The sequence below is a fragment of the Pongo abelii genome, chromosome 7 (assembly GCF_028885655.2).
Source record: "Pongo abelii isolate AG06213 chromosome 7, NHGRI_mPonAbe1-v2.0_pri, whole genome shotgun sequence".
Lineage (NCBI taxonomy): Eukaryota > Metazoa > Chordata > Mammalia > Primates > Hominidae > Pongo > Pongo abelii.
The window spans coordinates 20,600,399-20,612,534 of NC_071992.2; the positions used below are offsets into that span (position 1 = coordinate 20,600,399).

At 36.6% G+C, this 12,136-nt stretch overlaps 1 protein-coding gene across 12 annotated transcripts in view; it reads right to left on the minus strand.

Annotated features, from left to right (window-relative positions):
* The window catches only part of PSD3 (pleckstrin and Sec7 domain containing 3), a 727,754-nt gene that overhangs the window by 270,779 nt on the left and 444,839 nt on the right, over nt 1-12,136 (minus strand). For all 12 annotated transcript variants that reach the window (XM_054561279.2, XM_054561280.2, XM_063726550.1 and 9 more), the window contains 2 exons: nt 11,806-11,918; nt 9,839-9,897 (listed from right to left, as the gene is read on the minus strand). In XM_054561279.2, the coding sequence (XP_054417254.2) occupies nt 9,839-9,897; nt 11,806-11,918 (172 nt within the window). The remainder of the gene's footprint in view (nt 1-9,838; nt 9,898-11,805; nt 11,919-12,136) is intronic.

The window sequence follows — 12,136 nt, forward strand, 5'->3', positions numbered from 1 at the left end:
CAGCCGGAGAGAAAGGTCGGGTTACCCTCAAAGGGAAGCCCATCAGATTAACCGCAGATCTCTCGGCAGAAACTCTACAAGCCAGAAGAGAGTGGGGACCAATATTCAACATTCTTAAAGAAAAGAATTTTCAACCCAGAATTTCATATCCTGCCAAACTAAGCTTCATAAGTGAAGGAGAAATAAAATACTTTACAGACAAGCAAATGCTGAGAGATTTTGTCACCACCAGGCCTGCCCCAAAAGAGCTCCTGAAGGAAGCGCTAAACATGGAAAGGCACAACCGGTGCCAGCTGCTGCAAAATCATGCCAAAATGTAAAGACCATCGAGACTAGGAAGAGACTGCATCAACTAACGAGCAAAATAGCCAGCTAACATCATAATGACAGGATCAAATTCACACATAACAATATTAACTTTAAATGTAAATGGACTAAATGCTCCAATTAAAAGACACAGACTGGCAAATTGGATAAAGACTCAAGACCCATCAGTGTGCTGTATTCAGGAAACCCATCTCACGTGCAGAGACACACATAGGCTCAAAATAAAAGGATGGAGGAAGGTCTACCAAGCAAATAGAAAGCAAAAAAAGGCAGGGGTTGCAATCCTAGTCTCTGATAAAACAGACTTTAAACCAACAAAGATCAAAAGAGACAAAGAAGGCCATTACATAATGTTAAAGGGATCAATTCAACAAGAAGAGCTAACTATCCTAGATATATATGCACCCAATACAGGAGCACTCAGATTCATAAAGCAAGTCCTGAGTGACCTACAAAGAGACTTAGACTCCCACACATTAATAATGGGAGACTTTAACACCCCACTGTCAACATTAGACAGATCAACGAGACAGAAAGTCAACAAGGATACCCAGGAATTGAACTCAGCTCTGCACCAAGCGGACCTAATAGACATTTACAGAACTCTCCACCCCAAATCAACAGAATATACACTTTTTTCAGCACCACACCACACCTATTCCAAAACTGACCACATACTTGGAAGTAAAGCTCTCCTCAGCAAATGTAAAAGAACAGAAATTATAACAAACTGTCTCTCAGACCACAGTGCAATCAAGCTAGAACTCAGGATTAAGAATCTTACTCAAAACCGCTCAACTACATGGAAACTGAACAACCTGCTCCTGAATGACTACTGGGTACATAACAAAATGAAGGCAGAAATAAAGATGTTCTTTGAAACCAATGAGAACCAAGACACAACATACCAGAATCTCTGGGATGCATTCAAAGCAGTGTGTAGAGGGAAATTTATAGCACTAAATGCCCACAAGAGAAAGCAGGAAAGATCCAAAATGGACACCCTAACATCACAATTAAAAGAACTAGAAAAGCAAGAGCAAACACATTCAAAAGCTAGCAGAAGGCAAGAAATAACTAAAATCAGAGCAGAACTGAAGGAAATAGAGACAAAAAACCCTTCAAAAAATTAATGAATCCAGGAGCTGGTTTTTTGAAAGGATCAAGAAAACTGATAGACCACTAGCAAGATTAATAAAGAAAAAAGGAGAGAAGAATCAAATAGATGCAATAAAAAATGATAAAGGGGATATCACCACCGATCCCACAGAAATACAAACTACCATCAGAGAATACTACAAACACCTCTACGCAAATAAACTAGAAAATCTAGAAGAAATGGATAAATTCCTCGACACATACACCCTCCCAAGACTAAACCAGGAAGAAGTTGAATCTCTGAATAGACCAATAACAGGAGCTGAAATTGTGGCAATAATCAATAGCTTACCAACCAAAAAAGGTCCAGGACCAGATGGATTCACAGCCGAATTCTACCAGAGATACAAGGAGGAACTGGTACCATTCCTTCTGAAACTATTCCAATCAATAGAAAAAGAGGGAATCCTCCCTAACTCATTTTATGAGGCCAGCATCATCCTGATACCAAAGCCGGGCAGAGACACAACCAAAAAAGAGAATTTTAGACCAATATCCCTGATGAACATTGATGCAAAAATCCTCAATAAAATACTGGCAAACCGAATCCAGCAGCACATGAAAAAGCTTATCCACCATGCTCAAGTGGGCTTCATCCCTGGGATGCAAGGCTGGTTCAATATAGGCAAATCAATAAATGTAATCCAGCATATAAACAGAACCAAAGACAAAAACCATATGATTGTCTCAATAGATGCAGAAAAGGCCTTTGACAAAATTCAACAACCCTTCATGCTAAAAACTCTCAATAAATTAGGTATTGATGGGACGTATCTCAAAATAATAAGAGCTATCTATGACAAACCCACAGCCAATATCATACTGAATGGTCAAAAACTGGAAGCATTCCCTTTGAAAACTGGCACAAGACAGGGATGCCCTCTCTCACCACTCCTATTCAACATAGTGTTGGAAGTTCTGGCCAGGGCAATTAGGCAGGAGAAGGAAATAAAGGGTATTCAATTAGGAAAAGAGGAAGTCAAATTGTCCCTGTTTGCAGACGACATGATTGTATATCTAGAAAACCCCATTGTCTCAGCCCAAAATCTCCTTAAGCTGATAAGCAACTTCAGCAAAGTCTCAGGATACAAAATCAACGTACAAAAATCACGAGCATTCTTATACACCAATAACAGAGAAACAGAGAGCCAAATCATGAGTGAACTCCCATTCACAATTGCTTCAAAGAGAATAAAATACCTAGGAATCCAACTTACAAGGGATGTGAAGGACCTCTTCAAGGAGAACTACAAACCACTGCTCAAGGAAATAAAAGAGGATACAAACAAATGGAAGAACATTCCATGCTCATGGGTAGGAAGAATCAATATCGTGAAAATGGCCATACTGCCCAAGGTAATTTACAGATTCAATGCCATCCCCATCAAGCTACCAATGACTTTCTTCACAGAATTGGAAAAAACTACTTTAAAGTTCATATGGAACCAAAAAAGAGCCCACATCACCAAGTCAATACTAAGCCAAAAGAACAAAGCTGGAGGCATCATGCTACCTGACTTCAAACTATACTACAAGGCTACAGTAACCCAAACAGCATGGTACTGGTACCAAAACAGAGATATAGATCAATGGAACAGAACAGAGCCCTCAGAAATAACGCCGCATATCTACAACTATCTGATCTTTGACAAACCTGAGAAAAACAAGCAATGGGGAAACGATTCCCTATTTAATAAATGGTGCTGGGAAAACTGGCTAGACATACGTAGAAAGCTGAAACTGGATCCCTTCCTTACACCTTATACAAAAATCAATTCAAGATAGATTAAAGACTTAAACGTTAGACCTAAAACCATAAAAACCCTAGAAGAAAACCTAGGCATTACCATTCAGGACATAGGCATGGGCAAGGACTTCATGTCTAAAACACCAAAAGCAATGGCAACAAAAGCCAAAATTGACAAATGGGATCTAATTAAACTAAAGAGCTTCTGCACAGCAAAAGAAACTACCATCAGAGTGAACAGGCAACCTACAGAATGGGAGAAAATTTTCACAACCTACTCATCTGACAAAGGGCTAATATCCAGAATCTACAATGAACTCCAACAAATTTACAAGAAGAAAACAAACAACCCCATCAAAAAGTGGGCGAAGGACATGAACAGACACTTCTCAAAAGAAGACATTTATGCAGCCAAAAAACACATGAAAAAATGCTCATCATCACTGGCCATCAGAGAAATGTAAATCAAAACCACAATGAGATACCATCTCACACCAGTTAGAATGGCAATCATTAAAAAGTGAGGAAACAACAGGTGCTGGAGAGGATGTGGAGAAATAGGAACACTTTTACACTGTTGGTGGGACTGTAAACTAGTTCAACCCTTGTGGAAGTCAGTGTGGCGATTCCTCAGGGATCTAGAACTAGAAATTCCATTTGACCCAGCCATCCCATTACTGGGTATATACCCAAAGGACTATAAATCATGCTGCTATAAAGACACATGCACACGTATGTTTATTGTGGCATTATTCACAATAGCAAAGACTTGAAACCAACCCAAATGTCCAACAATGATAGACTGGATTAAGAAAATGTGGCACATATACACCATGGAATACTATGCAGCCATAAAAAATGATGAGTTCATGTCCTTCATAGGGACATGGATGAAATTGGAAATCATCATTCTCAGTAAACTATTGCAAGAACAAAAAGCAAACACCGCATATTCTCACTCATAGGTGGGAATTGAACAATGAGAACACTTGGACACAGGAAGGGGAACATCACACTCTGGGGACTGTTGTGGGGTGGGGGGATGGGGGAGGGATAGCATTGGGAGATATACCTAATGCTAGATGACGAGTTAGTGGGTGCAGCGCACCAGCATGGCACATGTATACGTATGTAACTAACCTGCACATTGCGCACATGTACCCTAAAACCTAAAGTATAATAATAATAAATTAATTAATTAATTTAAAAAAATGGAAAAAAAAGAAAGAAAATGTCACACATATACACCATGGAATACTATGCAGCCATAAAAATGATGAGCTCATGTGCTTTGTAGGGACATGGATGAAGCTGGAAACTATCATTCTGAGCAAACTACTGCAAGGACAGAAAACCAAACACCACATGTTCTCACTCATAGGTGGGAAGTGAACAATGAGAACACTTGGACACAGGGTGGGGAACATTGCACACCCCCTGTTGTGGGGTGGGGAGAGGGAGGAGGGATAGCATTAAGAGATATACCTAATGTAAATGAGAAGTTAACAGGTGCAGCACAGCAACATGGCACACACATACATATGTAACAAACCTGCATTTTGTGCACATGTACCCTAGAACTTAAAGTATAATAATAAAATAAAATAAAATAAAAAATAAAAACATAACAACTCTGTAAAGTATCAAAATACAAAAAAACAAAACAAAACTGGGTAACGGTATGATCTGTGCAGCAAACCACGTTGGCATTTGTTTACCTATGTAACAAACCTGCACATCCTGCACATGGACCCCTGGCCTTAAAGTTAGAAATCAAAAGATCTTTGCAAATAGTAATTTAGGGAAAAAAACCAGGAAAGACAAGACAGACACGGCACCAAGGAGATAGGAGAGACGACTCCAAAGAAGAAGGCAGTGCTAGCGCAATAGAAATTATGACCATGGCTGGAATCTACAGCAGGGGAAAGCTCAGAGAGAAAATTGAATGCCAACGATAGCTTTCATGGCAGACGGCATCACCTTTCAAGGCAGAGGGCATCACAGATACAGAGAAGCACAGACAGAAGAGGTATCCACAGGGAAGATATTATCCTGCAGGACGATGAGAGGACAGCATGCAAATGTACTTAAGGCAGCTGCCAGTTACAATAGTGATCATTACAGATGCAGAGAGTTCCTGAGGATATTAACTCTATGAGGTTCATCAACTTCATGGAAGTCTGTAATGTTTTTGACAGTGAAAATATAAAATAGCACAATATGAAGCATTTTAAATTTTTAAAATAATTTTTATAATAGTCATTTTCCACTACTGATAATAAACCAAATATTTATCCATTATTTAAGATTCTAGGCTCCTAGGAAGCCAATGCAATAATTACGTTTATAGATTAGAAAAGAAATAATGAATTCTTACAATCTATCTCACACTGAACTCCACATTTCTTTTAACACTGTTCTGTTACAAAACCTAAACATACTTTCTTCCTTGACTATATTCTTCTCCCTACCAGTAAGTTGTACTAGATATGGTTTTAACCCTTTCCAAACTTATAACCCAACACTAAAAACATTAGTAAGGTCCTGCCTCATATATTAAACTCAGACCACAGGGCATGATGCTCAACATGCTCTGAGTATGTCAAGGGTAAAGTATATGTAGGAGGCCCAGCCTGAGAAAGACAGCCACCTCAAAGAACCACAACCAGGCTCTTATACCAACTGTACATGGTGGGGTGACTCTTGCCAATACTGGAGAACAGAGGGCTGCTGGATAAAACTGCTACTGAAAATCTCAAGCCTTGATGTTAAAAGGTACATTTTGTCAAAAAATCTTGATTAAAACTAATGCCCTGGCTACTGCCTCTTACCATGGCCTGACCTTGGCCAGCCACTGACTTGTGTATCTCTTGTGACTTTCTAGTTGTGAAACTGGCCAGCTGACTATGCTCCGATCTATCTCACTCCTCACTGCTATGCAATTCTATACTTAACCCTCCTACCACCTTAGAACACCAGCCCTGGGTGATAATCCTGCCAGGATGGTAGGAACCTGACTAAACTATGACTGAAGGACAAGCAAGCTAGTTAGTGGTAGCAAATAGAACACATTTGAAGATCCATCCAGAAAGGGAGTGAGTATAAACTTATTCTAACATATGAAATCTTATCCATACCATTTCAAACAAGGTTTAAGAAAAAGACTTTCAACTCTTTCCTTGTTGATAGTTCAAACAATATTCAATAAAACTTAGTTCCAATATAGCAAAGAAAGAAACTCTAGAGTTTAAGAGAAATGTATCTGTATGTATAGAAGTTTAATTTACATACATATTTTGTAGATGAGGCATTTCGAAAATAAAACAAATTATATAGCAAATTCACCACATGACTACAATTATAAAATATTTAATTTAAGGGAATAAACTACTTGCAGACAAGTAAAAACAAATAGATACTCTTGCTAGGAAAATGATAAATCAGTCACATTTTTTTAAAAGCAGGTACTGAATTCTCCCCCCAAATACTGTATATACTTCAGATAGTTTTTTATCTAGCCTAATTAGAGAGGTTTAATATAATCCAACATGAAATTAAAACACCTCCCCAGTGTTTTCCCATCATAGCACTTCAGCAACCTGCTACCATGTCTTCAGTGAAACCTGACTAATGAGGTCAGCCTAGCCAACACCATCAGAGAGGATTATTTGGCTTCCATGAACATTGTCTCATTCACCTCTGATCCTTACTCAAACGGCAAAGAGTACGGAAAGGAGGAGGCACACACATGCTATATACATATTTGTTGAAGGGGAAAGTTAGAAAAAGAAAGGGATTTCAACATGTCACATTAGCTAAATGTAAGTATAATATTAGTATACATTCCACTATTTTATTAGTAAGGAAATTAGCAGGCCAAACCAAGGCCCATATTAATGCATTCTCAGTGCCTCATTCCTCAGGGTAAAGGAAAGGTTCACCAACAGCAGCCAAAACAAGTTAATCTCCCAAGAGGGGAGTCAGCCCTCCTCATAGGGGAGTCAGCCCTCCCCTACCGAAAGCATATGAGGACAAGCTGGTCTTGGCACTTCTTAGAAAGATCATGCTGCAGTATTGCTATTATGACACAATGGTAAGGAAAAAAGAATAATGGTTGATTAGTGTACTCCCCATGAAGATTATTCTGGCATTGGACCAAGTAATGGGTGGTCATATTCTAGGTAGTATAGCACTAAGGAGAAGGTGAAAAGGAGCAGAACAGTAGAAATAATTCATTTTATCTGCTGCATGATTCGATTTCATAGGGGCCATGCTAACAAGTCAAACAGACACTAAAACAACAACAAAAAAATCAGGCAATCATGATGCAAGAGAAGCTACATCCAAAATTATGGATTAAAAACTTACCACCTAGAAGAATAATTTATTTTTAAAATGAATCCAGAGGAGAAAGATAGAAGAAACATATTTACATGGTTAGTTCTTATGATAGCTACTATATATTCAACAGACTTGTAACAGCATGCATTATAGAAAACTAATACGTAAAACCTAAATAGACAATCCCAAGTATATCGCACACATTTTTAAAACAGAGAACTACTTATCACCAAACACATGATCCTGAATATGACAGAGATTCACTGTTATTGATAATTTTCTCCCTCTTCTATCAGTAGTTTTGCTACTATTGCCAATTATTAATTATCCATGATTGGCCTAACTCAAGGTAATATGAAAATGTTAATTTATACAAATTCTCTTCCATCCCAGTTGCCAAGAAGAAGCAGGATGCTTCATCTAATCTCCTTACAACTCCTTATAAGTCTAAAGAAGGGCAAATGTCCTATATTTGCAGCTCTAAACCTGTAGCTACTGAAACCTGGGTGTCCACAGCTTTACCTAGACATCAAGCATGCTGAGATATTTAATAAAAAATAACAACTTTATTGGTTGCTACATTTCAAGTTATTATGATTCAGATACATGCTTATGTAAAAGTATTATTAAAGCTATAGTAGCTTTTTAAAAACGCAATCTAGGATTTAGTAGAAACAAATCACCAAAAATGTGACAAAAGCTCTAAGAGATCTGCAACCTTTAAACAAAAATTGCAATATTACTGAATTTTTTTCCTCCCACCATTAAACATTTTCTCAGTTAACAGATGCTAAACGTACAACTCTTTTATGTTGATGGAACCTCAAAATATCCAGTGTGAAGGGAATTCTTCATGCTGGTGATCACTGACTTGATTCAATGTTATATGCGGCCAAACACACTCAAAATTTTCTCCTTTGGCCAGAAAGGCTAAGGAAAAGAAGGGTGCAAAGAGCAACTGCTATCACCAAACAGGCAGACAAAGCAGTGAAAACTTGCTTGGCCAGTAACACGAAAAAAGTGGTCACGACAATCCACTGACTGGCCATCCCTTTAACAAGCTGGATGAACATTAGATTGTGGTACTCAAGTCAAGGTTCACACTGTGAAATGTCTGCAATTCTACATGGTGTATTAGCTGTGCTATATTGCCCAAGAATGCTTCCTGCAAGTATCTATTTTCTTTTCATCTGTATTATCTCTGGACACGTGCTACCCATGTTTACTAGCCACTAAGTGATTCTAAATTCACCTCTTATAAATGGCAAAAGGAACTTTCTAGTTGAGTATTTTGAGATATGTTAAAATGATGTTAAAATTAGGATTCTATCACTGTATCTCCTCTTTGCTTTCTGGTGATGGAACCCTTTCTCCCTGAATCCCTTCCTCTTATAACAGCTAGTCTAACTTACTGGTCCCACAGAGCTCCATGTTTCCTTTCTTAAAAGGGAACACTATATATTTTCCAAAAAAAGGAAATTATGTGACTAGCAGAATATCTAAATATCAAATTTTTATATGTAATTTTTAAATTGTAAGATATATTATGGCAAATCAAGGGATAATATACTCTACACAGACACCTGATTTTCTCTTCAAAATAAAATTAGAATTCGTTAAATATGGATTAATCTATATTTACTTAGAGCAAAAATTACTTCATAGTCCCAGGTTCATTTATTTTGAAGAGTATTATGAAGAGTTCAAGTAAATGCTAAAATTCTACTTCTACGAAACTTGCAAATTTATATATAATTATACATTTTAACACTTTATCTTCTAAGTAGATGATGAGATGGTAATTACGTTATTTTATTATTTCAACTAGTGAAAGACTAGGTAAGCTGAGGGGCATAAGAAAGGCTGAGTTATTTGACTCACTATGGTATGTAGTGAAAACACAATTCACATTTTCAGATCTAATTTATATTCTCTCCATCATTATCTATCAACTGTAATTCTCAACCAAAAAACAAAAACAAGTAAAAGCTCTGTCTGCCATCTACTGGACAAAGAAGACACAGAACACACACATTACTGCTAAAACAACTCCAGACAACAAGACGATGCATTTAAAATCATACTCTGTGCTAACGTGCGAAATAAAAAAATTATTTCTTTTTTCAAAGATTTATTTTTATTCACCTGCCATGGGAACCATGTAGAGAATGAGAAAAAGGGAGTCAGAAAATAAATGTGTATGAACACAAAAGCAGAGATAAGCCCGACATGTTTTGGATCCAAGTTTCACAAATTCACACTTACATGGCCATGTAGATCGGTATTAAGAAGCATTATTGCACAGGTAAGGCAATGGACTCCATCTAAAGAAAGATACAAGAAAAAAAAGCATAAATTCGCTTTTCACTGTTGGACTCCACCTTATTATCACTAATAGGATACATTCAGAACCTATGAAAACAGTACTGTGCTAGGTACAATTAGTCCTGTTTTAAGAAACAAAAAATGGATTTATAGAAAGAACCCCAAAGCACAGAACCGGACTCCACTGTTGATAAGTTGTTCTTACCTCTCTGGAGGACAATTTGGTAGTAGATATGTAAAGCCTTGAAAAAATGTCTTTGATACAACAAATCGGCTTCTAGGGCTTTGCACTACAGCAATAATTAGTGATCTATACATAGTACAAGGATATCCAGACAAGCATTGCTTACAATGGGAGACAACTAAATATGAGCCTCCAAAGACACATTTCTGTTAGGTTAAAGTCATATAAAAATGTTCTCCAAGTAGAGTTAAGATTCTCATTTCCAAACATTAGAATTAGTTGTTCTCGTTACTATCACTCTGCTAATTCTCTATACAAGTACAGTAGACAATAGCAGTTTCAGATGCAGTAAAAATCTTTTCAATTTATGCTAAATTAGAAGGTCTAATTATTGCACTCATAAATTAAAGCCAGGGTATTTTTAAAAGGAAGTTCTTTAGTATAGTAGGTGATTTCTGTTATCAGTGTCTCTAAATAGATGCTACCAAATGGCTAAAAGTATATTTATTCTAGTACCATTTTATTATCACAAGTTCTACATATATTTAAAACAAATTCTCGAAAGTATTTTAAGAACTCAGCAGCCAACTCTCAAATATCCTTATCAACAGCCAATTAAGTACACGAATCCATATTTCTTATTTTATCCAAGAATGTAAACATCTTCTTAGATTTGAAGAAGGTTCTAATAAAAACGGCCCACTTTTATCTGCTTCATTCTCTTGTCAGGGCTAATAGTGACAGCAATAGTGAATAACTGGTCCGAATAGCATCAGTTTACCGATAGGAATGTGACCTTAATCAGGTGATAAACTAACTGTGACTGCAGCCTTGGAGATGGAGGGAAGGTTGAGGCAAGCACCTTGGCCAATACCAAGTACATTATCCAGGTTAATCGGCAATACTGAAGCTAAGAGGTAATTACTATTTCTTGGGAATCTAGTCTCAGTGATTTACTCTATCATCTGTAAGTTTATGAAACATTTTCCAGTCACAAGTCAAAGTCCTTGACTTCAAACACTGAAAAGTGTACTTTATTGCAGGAACTGAAATGGAGGAAAGATCTCTCTTCACAAGGTAGGTCCACAAACAAACAGTTTACAATTAAGTCATTTACTTTGTAAAAATAGTGTAATAAGCATAAGCTCATAGTTTATTAAAATTATCAACAAAAGTTTGTGGTCAGTATCGTTACAATTAATATCAAACGAAAGCACCAGAGACACAGCGCAACCACCAGTGAGATTTGTTAATTTTTCCAAAACTAACCCCAACACTCAGGATACATGAGCTTTCATCAAGAAACGTAGAGACCAAATGTATAAGAAATAAGAAAACTGAAATTTCATTCATTACATAAAATCTCAGAGTGACAAACCATGAACAATTTAAAGAAAGTGTGCTGTCACACTAGAGAAGTAGAAAACAAAATAATTTAAATAAGAGTAAAGGATATCATGCTGTCCTTAAATATTATGCTTTTAAAGAATATTTAATGACATGAGAAAATGCTCACAATGAAATAAAAAGGCAGCTAAAAACAAAACTCTAATTACAATTTGACACTAAATATTAAACAGACTAGAATGAAGTAAACAGAAGTGTTAATAGTTATCACTAGGTAATTGAAGATACATAATTTCTCACAATAAAATTTAACTTTCATAATAAGGAAAATAACCATTGATATAAAAAAGAAATTCAAGGATTTGTATCAGATTACCTTGTGAAGCAATGGTATCTGGGTTACAGTAAAAATATCTATTGGAGAAGTGTATTAAAACTCTCTCTCGTTCTTGAGTTTCTCCCACAAGAGAAAACGCTTTAAAGAAATACCTACAAGAGAATTAAAAATTAAACAGTGAAATTTTAGAAAGTGGTATCACACTCTTTCATAGTTAAAAGTCAATTTATATAAACCTAAGATATTAATTATACAAAGTAAGATATTATAAGGTTATTTCCCCCCAAAAAATCATTTACTAGATAGCCATTCAATATAAATTTGCATTAGCATTTAAATTCTATCAAAAGCACTTTGGGAGGCCAAGGCA